This window comes from Hippocampus guttulatus, chromosome 21, assembly GCF_054856545.1.
Source record: "Hippocampus guttulatus isolate MCC_2025c chromosome 21, RoL_Hgut_1.0, whole genome shotgun sequence".
Lineage (NCBI taxonomy): Eukaryota > Metazoa > Chordata > Actinopteri > Syngnathiformes > Syngnathidae > Hippocampus > Hippocampus guttulatus.
Window position 1 is genome coordinate 3,569,364 of NC_141281.1, and position 20,041 is coordinate 3,589,404.

Genomic DNA, 20,041 nt, shown 5'->3' on the forward strand with positions numbered 1-20,041 from the left:
ACTTCCTCTAGTGGTAAGCAAAAGCATCACTGCCTAAGTGCGGTTAAGACTATACTTTGCATTTAACGGTTTGTTTGAAACAAATATTCAAGTGCAATTTTCATCTTGTATGCAATACTTTTTAATTGAATCACGGCGTATATTTTTTACTCTATTCAAGCACGGTGTTTGTTCAAACAACTCATTATGTTACACTGACATATAATGATGTGAAATAGACGTTTTTAGAAATAAAACATCATCCTGATTTTTGGATGAAGGCTTAGGCCTACTATGCTTCTGTATTTTAATATTGTTCATGATGGTTGTACTTCGGTATGAACAGAGAGCATTTATTTGGTAGTACTTGGTGTAAAAGTTAGAGTCGCTGCAATAGAGGAAGTAAGAAACCTTTTACATGAAAAAAAAAATCTTTCAGTCAAAATGAGATGGACCAATACAATGTTCCCACACCTCAAGTAATGAGAAATGTCCCTGCCACCGAAGGCCTTCACTTCATTTCTCATCTTGGGATGGGCAGGGTGCATCCCTGGGCAGCTTTAAGGGGATTTGTCCAGACACAATCAGTGAACAGTGTTGCTCTAGAAAATAGCCGCTTTCCCATTCATATGGTTTGCCATTCTTCTCCACCATAGTTTACTAATCCAGGCCAAACCTATTAGACGACACTCCAGCACACAGGAAGAGGTCGATCGACAGTTTGTATTTAAATCACTGAGCACTTTATGTATGCAAATTGCGCCGAGTGAACGGTTGTGCGTGTCGCCTGCACATGTTTGATTTCAATGTGACACAAAATGCTGTGCATCAAATCCATTAGATGAGTATCAAAATTTGAAGAAATTGAACTGAAATATAACATCTCGTGCAGCATGCTTACAAACCACTAAAGTAAAAATTTGGCCCCAGCTTTTGAGGGCTTTAAAGTGGGATCAAGTCATTTCGGAAATACAACATGAATGACGAGCCAAACTTTGGCATCTAAAATTACACGTTTGAATAAAATAACTGCTGACACACAAAAAAAACAGGTAAATATTTACTATGAGAGACAAGATTGGGCCAGTCGAAGAATATTTTACATCAGTAACCGCATGCCAAATGTCGGTGTTGCCAATTGGGTACTAAAGTGGGGTCAACACAGGAAAGTGTTTGAAAAAGGTTAGCACCATGTGCAATTGTTGGGCTGGGAAAAAGAAAAAAAAACACTAAACATAATTCGTATATATCATGAACAGTATTTTCATTTCACAGGATTTAAAGTTGGACATTTTGAACAACCACTTGTCAAAAGTGGGATTGTCAGCTGTTTGATTGGTCGAGAGTTTATAATTACAAGTATGAAAAAAAATACTACAACTGGGATGGAGTGTCAATATTAGCTATTTGCATTGTAGGGTTAGTATCACGAATGTTTAAAATAAGTAAAGGTAAAGACCACTTTTGCCACTTTCGGGAAATAAATCCAGGCCAAGTGCCATTTCTAATGTGGGCCAGTACTAGAAATGTTTCTGAATTTAGTTTTGTCATTATGTCCTGTGACCATAACTATTTGAATCGATAGCCAGTTTCCAAAAAAGAAAGTCGTGGATGTTTACTTTCTTCCATTGTTTCTTAACAGCCTCATATATGACGTTCCCATTAGTCCATCCTTTAATAATAGGCATAATAAAAAGTGATACAGACCGCTCAGCGTGAGAACTAGCAGAGGATATTACGGCTTTGTTGATTCATGACTTTTGCAAGAGAATATTTGGGGTTTTTTCGCAAACAACTACAAGTTTGTTCTTGTCCAAGGTGTGAATGTCCTGCCTATCGAAGACACTTCGCAGCTTGTCAGCCAAACAAAACCCACAAATGGTGTTGAATGGCCCCCGAATCTACTCACATGCTAAGTAAGCGGCTTTTGGGGGGGGGGGGGGGGCGGGGGGGGGGGGGATCGTCAGTGACCAACGGGGTTTCTCCTAATCCAACTTGTTTTCACTGTCTTGCTGCGAAGCAAGAGTTGGCACATTAGCACACCGTTAATTGGAAGAAAAGACGCGCATTCCCGAAACTCGCCACATTCTGGGGCGAAGGGGGTCCTGCAAAGTCCCCCCCCCCCCCCCCCCCCAGAAGTCCAATGCATGGTGAGCACCATCTCTGGAAACCGGAGCCTTGCAGTGAGGCGCGCAAGTTTTCCTTCTTCAATGTCATTGCATTTCATGATCCAATTTCGAACATGCAATGTATTGAATGGGTGCTCCGGGGTGAATTTAACTGACAATAGACTGCAACAATCTCCCAAAGCAACTGCTTGCAAAATAGGACGAATGGTGTCAGAGTTAGCTATGCAATAATTATAAATGAGAGATTCCTTTTGTATATTGCCTGCAAGAAGTTGTTGATTGCGCGTAAGGCTCAATCGAAATTACCACCTGTAACTGGTAACCCAGCCCCCCCCCCCCCTTTGCTCCTCCTTTACAGAGGCCGCAGTATCACCTCATACTGATCGATGATTGTAGTTTACTGCTGATGAACGTCCCTTTTCAATATTTGATCTTCACGTCTTCCCTGACAAAGCGCAAACGCTCGTGCGTAAATCGTTCAGTTCCGCAGCGTCTCCAGAACAAACTCCGCATCAGCGCGTTAAAGCGGTGAACTGATAGTATCATGAAGGTAATTCGCAGGTTTACTGTCGCACACACAAGTCCCTGCCCGCCCCCCCCCTGCGGCGATCAGTCATCCTGCTCCCAGATAACGCGTCATTCTCTTCTCGATTACGCAGCGGGATTTACATGAAACTGTTAATTGTTTGCTCTTCAAATAGTCGGCCTGGAGCCAGCAGTCTGCCACAAGTTAAGGACCGACTCTTGGCCCGCCCTCCCCCAACCCCCCACTCTTTCTCTCTCTCGACCTCTCCGTCCTCCTGTCCGAACGCGCCGGAACCATCAGCATGACAAAGCGCTGGCCGGGGCACGACCTGATGGCACCGCCCGCTCTCTCCCAACTCGGAGACCACCAGCTCGACTTGAGCTGGGACCCGCGGCAAAGTTGTCCACCCGGCCACGTAGCGCGGAGCTCAGCGGTCCGGCACCGGAGCAACCAGCACCCGCCGCCGAGCTCGGAGGAGCCCGCAGTCGCGCACCCGCGGGGTCGCGTCGGCAACGCATTGATGGAGAAACTCTCGGCACCGCTGCCGTCGTGCGGGAACGCTCGCGATGCCGAGCCCGAACTCGAAACTGTTCCCCGGCACGCGTGGAGCGCTGAGCGGGAGACGACCGGCGCAAGAGGTGGCAAGAAGAAGAATTATCAGCGCTACCCCAAACCACCATACTCGTACCTGGCAATGATTGCCATGGTGATTCAACGCTCTCCGGAGAAGAAGTTAACTTTAGCGGAGGTAGAGTGGAATACAAAACTGCAAATGCACGCAATGTCGCTTTGGGTGTTGTTTTACGCACGGACCTGTTTGACATTGGAAGTCATGAACTCGGACAACACATTCAAAGAGGACATTTCTTCAAGTCAACAAGATATCGTCGTCGTTGCCTATACGATAGGTTTCGTGTGAATGTTTAAAAAAAAACACACACACACACAGCAAAGCTAATTGACAGCTGAGTGACTGGCAGCCATGCCATCACAGTATTGGGCTTGCTGTGATAAGCTTGTGCTACAGAGAAAGCGCACATAGTGATCTGTATCACAAATATGATTAGATACAGTACGGTACATGAGCCTCGACAGGACATTTCATTTCAGCTTTTTGTGAATCAACGCGAACTTGTACAGTGATTTGTTTTGTTGTTGTGGTTCCAGATCCTGAAGGAGATCAGCACCCTCTTCCCGTTCTTTAAGGGGAATTACAAAGGATGGAGGGATTCTGTGCGACATAACCTTTCCTCATACGACTGTTTTGTTAAGGTTTGTATGGTGACATAGATTGGCGGTGAAAGAAGTTCAGCGAATGAATGATATTTTGACATTCATCACTTGAACACGACCGATCGACAATGCGAATTAACTCGGATCGTTGACAACATACAGTAGGTCAGCGCGGGTCTGGATAGTTTTGGGCCAAACTGCATATGCGGCGCTTCTATTTGCACATTTCTACTTCTTGTGGCAGTACTCAACTCTGAATAATCATTTTCTACGCATGCTTCCACCCGCAGGTGTTAAAAGATCCCAACAAGCCGCAGGGCAAAGGGAACTTCTGGGCCGTGGAGCTGAGCTGCGTTCCTTTGGAGCTCCTAAAGAGGCAGAACACGGCCGTGTCCCGCCAGGATGAGACCATCTTTGCGCAGGATCTGGCCCCTTACATCCTGCAGGGACACAAGCCAGAATTCGAGCCGCCGCCGCTGCCGCCTCCCGGTGACCCCGTGACCAGCCTCCCTCCCATGCGATCCGGGAACCTCTCCCCAGCGCAAGACGACTTATTCCGACCCAAGCTGGACTCATCCTTCGCTATCGACTCCTTGCTCCACAGCCTCCGTCCCACTAGTGGCTCGGGGGTCGTGGATGTGGGCATGAGAGACTGTTGGGGTGAGATTGAGCGCCCCCAGTTGTCGCCCCCTCCGCGACCCCGTTACGCCTCCTCTGCCCGCAGTGTTTCCGCTAGCTCGGCTAGCCCGGCTTCCACTACCTCCTCTTCCTCTGAAGAAGACTGGAAGGGGAAGCGTCTCCCCCCTGATGGTCAAGCGGGATCGGGCAGCTATGAGGAATATAAAGCTCCGCTCCATAAGTCGGCGCGGCGGGATGCAATTGCAGCCCCTTGGGAGCTGCCCACCTCCTATGCCAAATACGCCCCACCCAATGCGGTGGCGCCGCCAAGCATGAGGTTCAACGGTGGGTCTCTCATGCCCCTACATGGTGGACTTCCTCTTTACGGCTACGGGAGCTCTCCTGTGGGGCCGGGTCACTTTCTGAGCCACACGTACTGGCCCATCCTCCCCAGCGGACGGGTTTCCGTCCAACCCCCTCCTCCGCTCATCATGGACTTGGACAACATGCTGCAGTCCGTGCCACCAAATAAGAGTGTGTTTGACGCACTCCTGCCACCCAGTCAAAACACGCACCACCAACCAGCCAGTCATTACGCACTGCAGAATGGGTCGGCCCTAAACCGATACGCTCCGTATTAACTCCTTTGAGCTATTGACTCTTTTAAACTGTCACTTTAGTGCATGCGAACAACAATTGACATTTCTGTTTGAGTAACGGGTGCAAACAAAAACAAACAAACAAACCCCCCACCTTTTAACTCACCACTGAAAAAAACTACCTCATATTGTACAACCAAATGTATCTACCTCAATCCTACAAGGAGAACAATTTGCATACGCCCACATAAAGCTTATTTATCACCGCACTGCCGGCCTTACTCGCTCAGTTTTTTTTAAAGATTGTCTTTCCTGGAGAGCAGAATGTGTTTTGTACTGAATTTTTACAATTGTTTGAGGGCAGGGCAGTAAATGGGGCATATACTAAAACCTTCTGGCGTTACAAACTCATTTTCGACATTCAATTTAAACTGCTTTGATAGCGCATTGAAGGCGCAGAAGGGCCTGATTATCGACATTCACACTGCATTACTGTAAAGTAAATATTGCTCAGGTTGGACTTTAAAAAAATTATATATATATATATTATATATATATATATATATATATATATATACTGTATATATAATGTATTTTTTTCCACCATTGGACCTCTACCTCGTGTTTTTATACTGTCGGCAATGTGGACCCTGCACTGTGGTTTAATTTGCACTCTTTTGAAGTCGTGATTGTCTATCAAAACTATAAATGTCAAACTGCGATGACGGGTGAATATTTTTGTCCTTAAAAAAAAAAAGACATCCTTTAGCCTCAAGGTTGTCTCCGAGGTTGAACTGTTTAAGGAATGTTACACTGTATCTAATAAATGCTGTTTTAGTCCAAATGTTATGTTCAGTGTTGTTGGAAAATACACGGTTTCCTCCCCATATTAAGTGTGTAAATGTCCTCTGAATTGGAATTTCGATGTAATTTGTGTAAAATACACTGAGGTGGTACTTCATCCTTTAAAGCTTTTAAGTATGTCAAAGTCAAACTGATTTGACTTTTCTTGCAAGAGATTCTTTCTTCCATTCAGTTTAATTTAAAAAAAACATAATATCTCGGCATCTCCGTTTTACAGAACCTTCTTTTGATAGTTGCTCAGGCTTGAATTAGTCATGTCTGGTGTCAATGAGACCGCAGCTCTTGCAAGCGTTGAGCTGATAAACTAAAGGAGATAATTCTGGGAAGGCTCAAAGGGGGGGGGGGGGGGGGTCATGTCTCCAATCTTCATCGCCCCACAGATGGTGTTTGAGCACAGGAATTGAGATCCCTAAACAAGGAAGTTATCTTTGATCAACCATGCACGGGCTCCGAATTGGAATTTGCAGTGAGCGCGAAGAAGCCATCTGATTTACATCCAAAATCCAGCAGCCGTCAACCTCCTGCTGCTTCCTCCGCAGTGGTCGCTATCTCTTTATCAGCAGCCTACGCATGCCAGCACTCCCTTCACCATGCCCCCCCCCCCCTGCATCATTCCTCACCCAAAAAAGGGAGGAGGGAAACAACACCCCATGCACCCCACCCAAATACAAGACAATGCCGGGCTATACCTCGGCAATCACTCACGCCAATTGAAATGTACGACTTGTGCGACGAGACCCTTTTGTGCTTGGTTCAGCCAAAACATTCCGGTATTCAAACTACAGTTTAGGGGGGAGGGAGGTCGATGTATTGAAGAATTTGACCGATTTCTTCATTAAAAAAAAAAAAATCTCCAAAAATCTTCAAACCAAAAATGAAGTGTCTGGTAGATAAAGGTGGAAATTTTGCTGCTGATTTGTAAACCCTTGCAAACGATGTATGGTTAGAAATGTATTTTAGCAAGGTGTGCCTGTCATTGCCGTCGTCATCTGAAATTCTCATGGAGACGTCGGCCTTTAAAATATTTGTTGAAAAAATGACGAATGCTTTTCTGAGAAACGTGTGCCTTTAATGCGTCTCTTTTTGTCAATGTGGCAATGTGTGCCTCCTTTGAAAGGACGTCTCGCTCCGAACTCCTAATCTTGTCATTCCTTCAAAGCACCGCACCTTTCCACTTATATTTGCTTTGTTTCCGCTCTGTCACACTCCCTCTTGTGCCATGCGGTATTCAAAGACGCTGCCTCGCTCAGGGAAAGTCTCATTCAAGCGCCTGCGCTTTGTCTGTAGTTTTCTGTTTGCTTCCTCCACCTTCCCATAGCCCCCTCCCCCGGGGGTGTAGAGGCAGAACATGTCCTGTAGATGGAAACAAACACACGCGCAGTGGAATTAGCACATGGATTCCCAACCGTCGGGCTGAGTCAGCCTCTCAACGTAGTGTACGAAATTGTTCTGGATCGGCTATGGTAAAAATGAGTCCGATCTTTTAGAATATTATTGGATTGGATAAACGTTATTGTCAAATGTACTGTATGTGTAACATACAGCACAGATGAAATTTCTTCCCTCTCAACATAGAACAAGAGGAGCCGCTGCGGGTGTCATTATTCAACTGGCTTGAAGAACCCCTTTAAAATGGTCTGAAGCCCTGTTTTGAACTCATCCATTGGAATCCAACTCATCGAAAAGAGGTCATTTTGATGTCCTACCCCGGGTTGAAGGCTGACGCTAGTCTTGGCACCCAAGTTGAGCACTCTGCCATCAGCTCTGTGAAGCAGGTTCAGACCCGCCGCACCGGCTTCACCCCCTGACCAGCAGAGAAAGAGAACATTGTTGAAAAGGGTTACGCAATTCAAACACGACATTTTGAAGTCAGTTTCAATGGGGTTACCCTCAAGGCCATAGGGGCGCGTGGCTCGCCTCTCACTCAGTACAGAAAGGACGACTTTGTCACGGAATAAGAGCTTCCGAATCACACCGTCACCTCCACGGTACTTCCCTGCACCTCCTGAAGCAGGTCGCAAAGAGAACTGCTCCAAAATCACCGGGTACCTAAGAAAGATAGCGCACAACTTAGCTGCGATACTAGATTGCGCAATGCTTTGCTACTTGTTGCATGGTAACCCTGACATAAAATTGACCTACACCAGTGAGTCTCAACTGGTAGTCCCAAGAGTGGGTCGCGCACCCATTTTGGGTTGATTCGTGGACAGCGGTTCAAACATTACATGTACTTGTATTTTGTTTTACTACGTACAATACAGAGCCGCGCCAAGTAACCAACGTGGAACATATTCATTAAGCGACAGGAAATGTTACTCATTTGTGCTCTAGTCACTAGTTTACAGGATTATGTAAACATAGGCAGCGCAGCTCGGCCTTTGGTTAGCGAGCAAGCAAAATGCTTTTGGTGGAGGCAGCAATGTTGTGGAAAAACACCGCTTTCCTATTAGACGGGGCTATGGGCTGACGAAATGAAGCCTTCGGCCCTCACTTCAACATAGTTCCTTGGCATCAAAATACCCCAAGATGGCATCAAAGCAATCGTTTTATATCAGACAGGGCTTTAATTAATCTTTTGTTCAACCAAATCTCATGTCTTGCCTCTTTTCCAGAATCTCTGGGTCAGTGATGCGGGTGTTGGTCATGTGACTGTGAACGCCACTTCTCCCATTCCAGCTTGGCCCTGCCCCGGCGCCACCAGCGACGGTCTCATAATAGCCAACTTTGTCGCTGCCAAATGAAACGTTGTTCATGCAACCCTGAGAACAAAGGATGTGGGTTGTCAGACAAGGGCCACGTCTCAAACGCAATGACGATCTTACCGTCATCGCATCCCAGCCATCCTTACCTGGGAGGCGGCGCAGACCTCAAATGCCTTGAAAATGACGTCCACAACTCGCTGCGACGTGAGCACGTTCCCACCAACCACAGCGGCATTCTCTGAAGGCTGCAGGATGGAACCCGGGGGGATGACGACTGTGATCGGGGCAAGACAGCCCTGAGTGTGTGTGGGGAGAAAAGCATTCAACAGCTCATTTCATGGCTTAGTGGCTCAACTCGTGCGATGGATGTCCCAGACAAATGAGATGAAGCCGAAAGAGAAAGAAGCATCAGACCTGATTGAGGGGGATGTCCTGTCCCACCATGCAGCGCAGGCAGTAGATGAGGGCCGAGAGGGTAATTGCACGTGGAGCATTGCAGTTGCCCCAAACCTCCGTGCCTGTCCCAGTGAAGTCAAACACAGCAGTGCCCTGTCGAGGTCAAAGGCTATCAATGCTCACGTATTCACTCCAAGGCAGAGTCCAAGACAGCGATTCACTCTGAAAACTTGTTTGGTTGCATGGCAACAATTTTTTGGGAGTGTGAAAATGTGTTTCACGATGGAGGTTTTTTTGACAAAAACAACATTCCGTCTTCTCTACAAAGAGTGAAGCGGGGTACTTCCTTGTTCGTGGAGGATGGAGAATAGGCACGAGCATGCCTGTGAATATTCTCGTTCATTGAGGTCATTCCATTTTCAGGGCATTGAATCGATTGCAACTGGACTGTTCTGGTTCTCTCCGAAGAGGTTTTGCCTCTCATTCGAGCGGACGTCATAAATTCATGCACACATTATAGACTGGATAAGACAGCTCGATCCTGAAAGTCCTAAAAGTTAAAGTGACTGCCATGATAGGAACACAGTCAATAGTGACTATCGACATTTGTACAGTAATATGTATGATAACAGAAGGCAGGCGGTACGAAATGAAATGCAGTGGCGGTGTAGTAAATGCACACTGAAACTTTCTGCCGTTGAACTGCTTGTGCTACATTGAAATTTGCATACGCCCAGACAAAACCTCGATGGTCAGTGGGAATCATGATGTCAGGTCACTGGCAAGATGGCGTCGACTTCATTAGGTCATCACCTCATCTTCGTTAATCTGGACCCGCAGGCGGATTGGGGTGCCGTCATCCATGAAATCCTCTGACTCCACCTCGAGGGAGCCGGTCTGTTGTCGCCGACGACGCGCAAAGTCTCTCAGCATGTCCCTCACCGCCAGCTCCGCATTGCTCTGCAACGGGCAGTGGCCATGCCATTACCAGAGGTCTCCTCTCTACCGTTTGTTCTTGGGAGTCGTTGTTACCTGGATGTAGCCCATGTAGGCTTGAACTACTGCCAGACCGTAGCAGTCAATCAACTCCCCCACCAGCTGACTGCCTCTCCGGTTGGCTGCTACCTGAGCGCGCAGATCCGACAGGTTGTCGTGGAGGTTCCGAGTTCCGGACGACTCCGGGTATCGGGCCGGAGCCATCAGGGCCTCCGTCACCGCTGGTGAGCGGACAGCCAGAGGCCGTCAAGTAGCAAAACACAAAAGCGTTGTGGGAAGAAATGAATGTAAAATGTCAAGCTGCACACACTGCACGTTATTGGGAGCCTGTGGTTCTTTTATCGTGACCAATGTATTATTTCATTTAGCATTTTAACCTAATTAAATACAAAGGCATGGGTAAGTGATGTGTCGAGGTTAAAAATGAGATAAAAACGTCTGTCCGACATTTGCTGTTCAAAAACGAGATTATGCAAATGCGTCTTTATCCCCATCATCTCAAACGTCTTGATTAAAAATAGATTGCGCCATTATTTAAATGTCCAAATATTGGATCTTTGCATTTCTGTGAATACAATTTTTATGTTACATTGTATTTTTAGTGCAGTCTGTGCCTGTGCAGAGCTGAAATGAATATTGACACATTTAATTAAGGTCTATCCTATCCACAGCACTGAACGCTTGAAAAATAAATACAAACACGACAAATCGTTTGTTCTTGGCCTACCTGAGACGGAAAAGTGGTTAGGACTGCATGACTGTCCGTGTTTTATGTTATGTGTTGTGTTTATTATTTTACTTTATGTTAACTGTTTTGTTAAGCGCTTTGTTACAGCTGCCGCTGTTGTGAAAGCGCTATATAAATCAGCATGTATTGTATTGTACCTTCTTCCTGGAAGACTCCGCCTGTTACCAGTTTGAAGGAAATGAAGACGGCTCCCTCCTGCTGCAGGGAGGTGGAGTGTGGGGGCATGGAGCCAGGAGTGATGCCGCCTATGTCTGCATGGTGCCCCCTGCTGGCTACAAAGAACACCGGCCCACTTACACCTTTCTGAAAGACCTGGAATTCAAGGAGGGAGTGTTGGCGTCGGAAAGCAGGGCGAGGTGAGAAACAAGGAAAACAAGACAAATTCTGCGGGGAAGTGACTGACTGGGGTGATGACTGTGAGATCAGGAAGGTGACTGCCGCCGGCACATGGGTGGTTACTCAGAATCACATCTCCTTCTTTTAGTTTATCCCCCAGAGATAAGATCTAATCAGAAAAGAAGAATTGAATATTTGGGGTCAAACAAGCTCAAGTGCACAGCGCGAAAAGCTTCCATGCCTGGTACTGGACAGTCTCCTGCATGGCGCCAAGATGGACAGGAATGTGGGGCGCGTTTGAGACCAGACCGCCATCTGGTCCAAATACAGCACAGGAGAAGTCGAGACGCTCCTTGATGTTGGTCGAGATGGAAGTCCGTTGCAGAACTCTGCCCATTTGTTCTGCAGGCCCACAAAAGGTCAGAATTTGCATGGATGACTTCTTATGAGTATATGAATTAATAGGAGGGCTTTTGTTTTGTTGCCGATCCTGTTGCCAGCCAACCTGCTATGCTCATGAAGCGATGGGAGAAGATGGAAAGCTGCACCGTGTTGAGTTCTGTGCCCACTGCGCAGTGGGGGTCGGAGCCAACCGTCACGCACACGTCCCCCCTCTCTGTCAAACAGGCCTCACAGCAAGGCTCCACCAAGATGGTGCTGAGGAGGAAATACAAAACTATTCATCAGCCAACCCGACAAAATGGAATGAAACCCAATACGAGAGGTCTGCCTTTCAATAAATCTCATGCCTACATTTGATTGAAATTTTTCACGATGACGTCTTTTGTGGAAGAGCAACGAAATCACACTTCTTTTTTGCAGTCACCTCGTTAATGACACAAACGGGGCAAATACCAGCAAGCAATACGATGCACAGCAAAACACGCATACCTGTGCGGGTGTAGCAACAACAATGACAAAGCCACAGCTATTTGAAAGCGTAACTCAAGTGCCCGTGCCTGTTCTTGTCAATGATAATGGCTGGTCCCAGGATGGTGTGACCACAAAGAAGTTCCTCCCACAGATACACCGCGGTGTCATGGTAACCGTCCTCGAAGTAGCATTTGGTCATCTAGGGGGAAGAGCAATGGTGATACATTGTCATTGAGCACATGTCCACACCACAAGCCTTTATGATTTGAGGTAAGCAGTCGGGATGTCCTTTTTTTTTGTTTTTTTAATGTCATTTAGCAAAAAAAAAAAAAAAAGTCCAAATACCGTGACAGGTTTGGCCTGACCACGCCCCTTCTTTGGTTTGTACGTCAATTTGATGCCTGACTTGCCGCAGCCCCTCACTCTGATGTCATCTACCATGATGGGTCTCTCTGGGATGGTGAAACCAAACTCCTTTAGATACCTAGACAAGAACAAAGCCTCCGCTCAGTGTCATACGGGCAGACGCGGTCGAAATCTTGGCACGCAAACCTTTGCGTAAAGGCACCGCGGAAGTCGCCAGCTTGACAAGTCTGTTCGCTGCGGGGGTAGCCGGTTGCGGTCACCATGAGAGCGCAGTCTGTGCCCTCGTAGCGCAGGTGGAGAAAAACCTCAGTGGTTATCTGGCCACTGACAGGACACAAAAGACTGGTTTGAATGCCAAGTGACAAAACGGCAACATTCGTCTTGCAAGCAGCAAACAGGGCGAGACGGACCTGTTGAACCCACGTGCGCACAGCGCGTCGTGGCAGCGTTTGGAGAGCAGTTCAACTCGACGGTCAAGCTCGCCGAAAGAGCTGCGTTCATACCGCAGCGAGCACGGCTCCTGGACCTCCTCCACAACGTCCGCTAGAGCCAGACCGTAGGCTGACAGCACGCCACTGTACCTAAAGGCACGAGCAAAAAAAAGGACGCTGTGCAGCAAGCAAGTGACAAATATCACAAGCTAAAAACGATGGTGTGTAGTATGTATGTGAAGCTCAACAAAAACACGTCGGGTACGCCTGCGCAATCCAATGAGATCGAACTAAATCTGCAAATGTCAACCGAACTTTTAAAACTTGAATTAACACTGTCTGAGGTCGTATCCATCTGTTTATCTGTATATGACCTGGAATTGGCTGGCGACAACTACAGGGTATACCCACTTTTTGGCCCAAGTGGAATGTGATCCAGACACCCTAACAGGAAAATGCAAATACTAACGGAGGGTTGTTACTGGCTAACGTTGCCCGCGTGTGCCGAATAGTGTCCAGTGAGACAAAGGCAAACAAGGAAAGATCACTCTCAAGTATGATGATTACTTATGTATGAAGACGGTCTTCATCCCAAGGGCTCGGGCGATAGCGCAGGCATGCTGGCCACCGGCGCCCCCGAAACACGCCAACACGTGCTGTGATGTGTCATGGCCCTTTGCCTGGAGTGCATACACGCGAGTTAACATTCAACCCATTTCGCCGACCCAAATGCAAAAGTCGACCCTGTTACTTGGATACCTGCGTCAGGGCTCTTATTGGCCGACACATGGCCTCATTTGCCACGCGGACGAATCCCATGGCCACGTCTTCCAAAGTCATTTCAGACTGGCTTTTGGGCAAAGTACCATTGTTTGAGGGGTTTGTGCCATTTGCACTAGCCTGTAAATAAATACGTAAATAAAATTATATATATGTTTAAAACAACTTCGTATGTTGCTCAAATTGGCCTAAACATGAGCACAATCTACTTGTGATTGGTTAGAGGACAAGAAGTGGTTGATTTCTTTGGTCAGACAACGGAAATGCATCATCGTCTCTTCCAGGGATAGAGGTTCGTTCTCGCCGGGCCCAAAGATCTTGGGAAAGAAGGAAGGGAGGAGGCGGCCGAGAGCTAAGTTAGCATCCGTCACAGTCAGAGGACCACCTAGGAAAATCCAAAAGGGATGTCAGGTTACGTTTCACCAGTGCAATGCACATATGTCAAAACACCATGAAATCATTGATGGTTTTGTACATTACCTTTCCGATAGCAGGCCGGTCCCGGATGTGCACCGGCAGACTCCGGTCCAACAACAAACATCCCTGACCTGACAAGGAAACCGAAATGAGAAGACAAACACCCGTCAGCAAAGACATACGACGTCATGCCAATATTTACCGCACATAGCCGCAACGCAATCGTGTGAAATGTGCTCACGCTCTGTCACTTGAGTTGAAGTACACTTACTTGAAGTACTTGATACTTGTGTTAAAAAATGCTGATAATAGTCAAAGTTCTGATTCAAATCCTCAAGTCAAAGGAAAAAAGTACAGACTTTAAAGTAAAAACACATTATTACGGTCAATCCCAAAAAATACCCATTTTGCTAATTTGGCATAACGAAAAAAAAACCCCTCACATATAGGTAATCATAGTTTCCCGCTTTCAATGACTTTCATAGTGCACTGTTCTCTCTCTCTCTCTCTGTTTCTCAGAATGTTGCCAGAATCTTGAAGTGGACGGCATAAGACAAGATATGCCTCAAAAAGTATTCTTGACTTGGGCAATTCTCTTAAATCAGGCTTCTCTGAATCTGCTGCGGCTTTGCGTGTAAATGCTGCCTGCTTCGCGTTTCTCAATTCCCTGCTGTCTCAATGTTTTTTTTCCCCCCAAGTTCCTAAGATCTAAATCAATGAGGCAATCGATTGATGTCTTCTTTTTTTTTTAAATCTCATATAGCTCCGTCACTGCATCATTTTTGTTGCACTACGGGACACTCTACCTTGCTTCTTGACTCTCTGCACACTGTACGTTTGTGTTCATGACCTTAATGTGTATTTTGTCTTTGTCTATTTCTTGCTATAGTGGTGAGAGTGACTTCAACTTCAGAAGGCAAAACTCCCTGTGTGTTTTGATACAATTGCGCAACAAAGCGAAAACACAAAAAAAACAAGACTATCTAATGCCCCGATATATTTTCAAACGTATCGAGTAACAGTACAGTCGGAAAAATAAACTGTAGTAGATACCTGGAAAAACAAATCTTCGTAAGCACAGTAACCAAGTACAAAAATGTCTATGACAGACCTGAAGAAGAGTCGCGAGCCTCCGCCCGCCGCAACGGTGTTGATGTCGAGCTGAGGCGCTTGAAGGGTGACTCCAGCTGTAGTCGCCTCAAAAACGTGCTCAAACTGGCCCGCGTAACGACTCACATCGGTAGATGTGCCTGCGGAGGTCGAGAAAGCAGCATTTTTATTTTTTTTGTGGCCACAGAATGGCTGTTTTTTTTTTTTTTTGTCATGAGACAAATGTTCATACTGCACATAGCAAACCGTAGGCCGGACTTACCACCCATATCAAAGCCAATCACAGGTCTCTTCTCCATCTGGCTGTAAGAAGTGACAGCGTAACCGACGACTCCACCGGCTGGGCCGGACAGGACGGCGCGCGAACCACAGAACTGCTGCATTGGAGTCAGACCACCATCCGACTGCATGAACAGGACGTCCACATCCTGACGACAACGGGTAACGTGAGATTAAACGGTTGTGGGAAGACACCAACCAGGCACATTTTGGTGTCGTATCAAAAAGGATCAGTTCACCCATCTTCTGCACCTATTCATTTTACGTTTACATGCCATGTAGTCAATATACTATATATGGATGTACAATAACTTTAGGTCCTGACCAACTACTTTTGGGGCTAATGTCCGGAAAAGGGGAAAGGTTTGCTTTTCCATTGGTAAAGCAAGAAAGACAGAAAACTATTTCAAGCTAGTTGGAGTCAGTCTAAAGTTTGTCTCTGGACTGTGCCAACAGCCGCATTCCGAGAGTTAATGCTTGAACTTCCTTCTCCTTCATTGTTGCTATTACTTAGCATGTCTCATTTCAAAGAAGGCATTCAATGCAATATCGTTTTGCCAATTTCCCCAGCCACTGGAGCTCTGCTGTAATGACACGTTTTGTGACCTTGCAACCCGGCTACCAATTGCGGCAGGTATCAATCAAGCGGGCTCTGCTTTAACAGACAAAAATAACGAGACAGATTGATAGTTCTGTTCCCGATTCTGTTGCAATACTGAAATGACGATGTCGTTTAAGAATCAACACGTCACACTTTCTACGTTCATGACAGACGACATAACGCTGAAGAGCTTACCTTCAGAGCCCCCTTAAACCCCGAGGTGAAGCCTTTAAGATACTCCCGAATTTTGGGGGTGAGGTAGGCATCGGCGCAGACAGTGTAACCTCGGGGGACCGCCCTGACCATGGGCATGACCTCGGAGGACAGAGAGACCTGGGTGAAGCCCAGCCGACGAGCCAGGGCGCCCACGGCTTTCTCGTGGTCGGACCACCTGAGGTGGAAAGAGATTTGACGGGGAAAAGGACATTTGCAGTCACAGCTCACTTGTTTCATCACCTAAGAGCGTCCAAACCAGTTGATGCCATTTGGAGGGAGAAGTCTGTATGTCTCCTCAAGGTCATGTTCTCATGATCCAAAATGCATTGTTCTTTGCAAATGCTGGCTTTGGATTGGCTTAAAACGCACTTTCGATCCAACAAATATGGTTTCACGTGTACAGAGATTTTCTTCAAACGTCATTGTTTGTGGACGTAGATCTTTAGGCCGCAGAGGTAGGAAGCTGTTTTTGTTTTTTTCTTTTCATGTTTGACCATGTAGACTTCGCTTAAGAGTAAAACGCATGCAGCTGCACTGACTGACGTGTAGGAATGAAGCAGAAGCACAGCCACACTGGTAATTCCACGGGACAGAACTCCTTTCAGGTCCTTCTCCACACATTCCAGATCAACCTCCTGCCATACTTCCAGACTATCGCCGGTGCTTCCTGGAGATACACACCCAAAAAAGCAAATCAAGCACATTCATGCGTCACACAAGCATCCGTATAATAATACCAATAAAAACTAGAGAATGCTTGATGCCAATGCAAGCATTGTCAGTATGGCACAATTCTGAGGAACAACATGCAAACAAGAAAAACAATGGTACTCTTAATGCAAACAAAGTGATGCCCCATTGATTATATTTTGATGAAGCTCCAAAAAAACCCCAAAACATTCCAAAAGTGTATGTGGGGAGTTCATTTGTACACCTGTCACGACACGCTTGCGATCCTTCCTGGGTAGCAGGCAGCCATCTTGCTGGAGGACCACGCGCTCATCCACCTCGATAACCTCCTCATACAAAACTTCAGGCACTGACACCTCCTGTGAATGCACATATTATACGATACGTTCTGTCAAACTGGACAATGTGCAAAAAGACAATGAAGGACACCGGACACATACAGAGCGGCGAAGATAAACCGATAGGAAGGTACATGTAGAGACATACGGACGTACATGCGTCCTTTGTAGAGCAAGGTGGGAGTATAATTTATACAACTGTAAATGACACCTTACGCAAGCACAAATGACTTCTGTTCAACCTCCAACACTGACCCTCATGGATAAGCAACTACTTCACCATTAATGGTTCACTGGTCAAGGGGCAAACTCTAAGACGCTTCTTTGAAAGATGACCAAACAACCCGGGTTATCTCCAATCTCCATCTACCAACCAAGTCGAACAGCTTCGGCCTGGCTTGCGTTCCAATGTGCAGCAAGTCTTTGAAGCCTTTGGTGACCAGGAGAACCGTCCTCTCCCCCTGCCTCTCGAGTAGGGCGTTGGTGGCCACCGTTGTGCCCATTCGGATCCAGCCGATACGAGACGTGTCAACGGGCTGGTCGCGAGGAAAGGCACGTCCCGTTTCCTGTCGACCAAGACACAGCAAATTCGGTTCAAATATATCACATAGGAATAAAACAAGGGCATCTGTGATATTGTTGTTTGACGGCGCTTTCATGATCTGCAATAATCTCTCACCAAAGGTCAGCTGGGAAATCAAACACTTGAAGAGTGGGAAAAATAACCATGCTCTGTTTTGATCAACACTGCCGGAGATTACTGTTGTTGCAGCTCAGACATCAAGGTTTACCTCCTCCAGGACTCTGCGGATGCCCTCTGTGGGGGCGTCGTTGTAGTTCTGAGGGTCACGGGAGAGCAGTTTGAGGACCCTCTCGCGGCCATCTGGTAGGCGAGCGAACACGTCTGTGAAGGTTCCTCCTCGGTCTATGGCAAAGTCAAACTTCCCTTCAGTGTGGGCCATGGTGAGCAGTGTGGACACCTGGGAAACACATCTGGGTGAGGGAGTGTGTGCTCTGCTCATTTTGTCCCGACAACACGTAGTTTATTTATTTATTTTATTATTTGCCGTTTCCATGCATTGAACTTGAGAAGCTAATAGTTGGAGGTACAAATGTCTACATTTGATAGTTCCAACCAGTGACTGTTTTTGGTCTTGTGCAAACTACTAGAGATGCCTGGCATTTAAGCACTACAGTATGTACTTGCAACTTGGTCGACAACTGCAAAATGAGTTGCGATTTGAGACGCGCGTTGCATCATATTAATACAGTACGCATAACAAGTGTTCAGAACGGAAATATGACACGTGTACAAATGAGAGTGGGGCAGGGAAAAAAATACTATTGTACATCCATGTGGTCAGGAATAGAACGCAAGTCTGTCCTCATGCAACGTCACAACTGTATTCACAAAAGGTTTGCAGCTCGACTAGGGTGCAAGTGGTCGACTTTGTTCGTGTTTGCGAGTGCGGTGCGTTACCGTGCAGTCGATGAAATGCTAACTGATTCAACTCACCCGTCAGCCGCAAAATGATCGACGATAAGGTCGTTCTGCGTCAAGCCTTTCGCGTGCTGAAATCAAGTCGCCTCCTCTCGCTTGCTCTTGAAACTACACGCACGCACACACGTGCGCACACACTCACACACACACAGACGCACGCACATCTGGAGCTCCGCCCACTTGGAATCCTCCCCAACAGCAAAAAGATGGTTTCTTCTTAATAATCATAAGTCAGACAAGATAAAAAGTAAAGGGCAGTCGCCAAACACGTGGTACAATTTTGCAATTTACGGATGTAATATGCACACACAATGAAAAACAGAAATAACATTTAAATACCCGTTGAATTATATATCATTTGTTAAAAACGTTTTTTTTCCCCGAGCAAATGGTGATACGTTCAAGCTAGCAGGGCTTTTACAAGTAGCCTAACACTATCAGAAGAACAGGCCTAAATTTACAACCTAAATTCTATTATTTAATTCTATAAATGCGACGTTAAATTATTCGTTGTACTTCCTGTAATGGATTTGAGTGTTGATGTTGGATGTTTTAACCAATCAGATGTCATCTTCCATGCGCTGACTTGTCAATTCCGAGTGGCTGCAGCCAGGCATCGTCATCAAACCGGAAAAGGCAGGATGGATTTCAAAACAAAACTATGCGCTGTCAAGGCAGCAAGTACAGCGTAGATTTGAAATGAAAAGCGAAAGCCCTCTCATAGTCTGGAGTCTGGCCTTGGTTTTTAATTGGACTCGATAATGCGGTCCCATTTAGGAACGGGAGTGTTTCCTCAACCACTCGGATTTAGAGTTTGCGTCACGGGGCATAAATCATCAGCATTTTACCTCTTTGTGGAGATCAGAGCAAAGTTCGTGCAGAAATATGCAGCAACCTGCTTTACATTCGGGTAGATTAAATTTTGAAGAACACTTGCATGATGTATTTTGTTGATTTTTACTTTTGGTCATATATTTACATAAATATGTAATAAATGGCAGTGATTGGGTGCAGTATTGATGGTTTCTTCAGCTGTGACATTCTACTGATATCAATATGTTGTTTTCTTGATGGCAGCGCATTCAAGACACCCCGTTCATTAGTGTGACTACAACATCAGCATTCTCAGTTTTTGTGTACGGTGTACTACACAATTTGCAGATTTCTCCATTGTCAACAAATAAAGGTTTTTCTTCTTCTGTCAACAAATAAAGGTTTTTCTTCTTCTTCCACTATTTCATACAGCGCTCATCAGTTGCGATTAGTTTTTCGAGTATGAGTACGTGTAGTTTAAGATCGTTTGCAGCAGGCAC

General features: G+C 46.3%; 2 protein-coding genes across 3 annotated transcripts; one reads left to right on the forward strand and one right to left on the reverse strand.

Moving 5' to 3' along the window:
* Positions 1 to 2,935: 2,935 nt before the first annotated feature.
* Positions 2,936 to 5,126, forward strand: foxh1 (forkhead box H1). The gene is made up of 3 exons (XM_086102324.1): positions 2,936 to 3,382; positions 3,802 to 3,906; positions 4,158 to 5,126. The coding sequence occupies exons 1-3, from the start codon at positions 2,936 to 2,938 to the stop codon at positions 5,124 to 5,126; spliced, it is 1,521 nt and encodes a 506-aa protein (XP_085958450.1).
* Positions 5,127 to 6,995: 1,869 nt separating this feature from the next.
* On the reverse strand, positions 6,996 to 19,954 carry oplah (5-oxoprolinase, ATP-hydrolysing). Of its 2 annotated transcripts, none has more exons than XM_086101831.1 (28): positions 18,744 to 19,954; positions 18,019 to 18,152; positions 17,602 to 17,793; positions 17,134 to 17,248; positions 16,743 to 16,866; positions 16,179 to 16,374; positions 15,366 to 15,531; positions 15,105 to 15,243; positions 14,057 to 14,124; positions 13,786 to 13,961; positions 13,556 to 13,696; positions 13,364 to 13,476; positions 12,776 to 12,946; positions 12,552 to 12,689; positions 12,345 to 12,483; positions 12,086 to 12,198; positions 11,632 to 11,783; positions 11,368 to 11,528; positions 11,194 to 11,295; positions 10,928 to 11,102; positions 10,079 to 10,263; positions 9,860 to 10,006; positions 9,065 to 9,199; positions 8,797 to 8,946; positions 8,550 to 8,707; positions 7,837 to 7,997; positions 7,655 to 7,752; positions 6,996 to 7,301 (listed from the first exon to the last, which is right to left on the reverse strand). In XM_086101831.1, the coding sequence occupies exons 3-28, from the start codon at positions 17,728 to 17,730 to the stop codon at positions 7,149 to 7,151; spliced, it is 3,705 nt and encodes a 1,234-aa protein (XP_085957957.1). In that variant the 5' UTR covers positions 17,731 to 17,793; positions 18,019 to 18,152; positions 18,744 to 19,954; the 3' UTR covers positions 6,996 to 7,148. The 2 variants fall into 2 exon arrangements, with proteins under 2 accessions (XP_085957957.1, XP_085957956.1); XM_086101830.1 differs by having other exon boundaries at positions 18,019 to 18,207.
* Between the last annotated feature and the right edge of the window lie 87 nt (positions 19,955 to 20,041).

What these genes read in the sequence shown, in the direction of transcription:
- foxh1 (XM_086102324.1), top strand. Translation starts at nt 2,936, where the DNA reads ATGACAAAGCGCTGGCCGGGGCACGACCTGATGGCACCGCCCGCTCTC. An exon ending in AGAAGTTAACTTTAGCGGAG is followed by an intron (nt 3,383 to 3,801) that starts GTAGAGTGGAAT and finishes TTGTGGTTCCAG; the next exon opens with ATCCTGAAGGAGATCAGCAC. An exon ending in CATACGACTGTTTTGTTAAG is followed by an intron (nt 3,907 to 4,157) that starts GTTTGTATGGTG and finishes TTCCACCCGCAG; the next exon opens with GTGTTAAAAGATCCCAACAA.
- oplah (XM_086101830.1), bottom strand. Translation starts at nt 18,189, where the DNA reads ATGGCCCACACTGAAGGGAAGTTTGACTTTGCCATAGACCGAGGAGGA. An exon ending in CTTCTGCTTCATTCCTACAC is followed by an intron (nt 16,375 to 16,742) that starts GTCAGTCAGTGC and finishes TTTCCACCTCAG; the next exon opens with GTGGTCCGACCACGAGAAAG. An exon ending in ATCTCACAGTCATCACCCCA is followed by an intron (nt 11,103 to 11,193) that starts GTCAGTCACTTC and finishes CTTGAATTCCAG; the next exon opens with GTCTTTCAGAAAGGTGTAAG.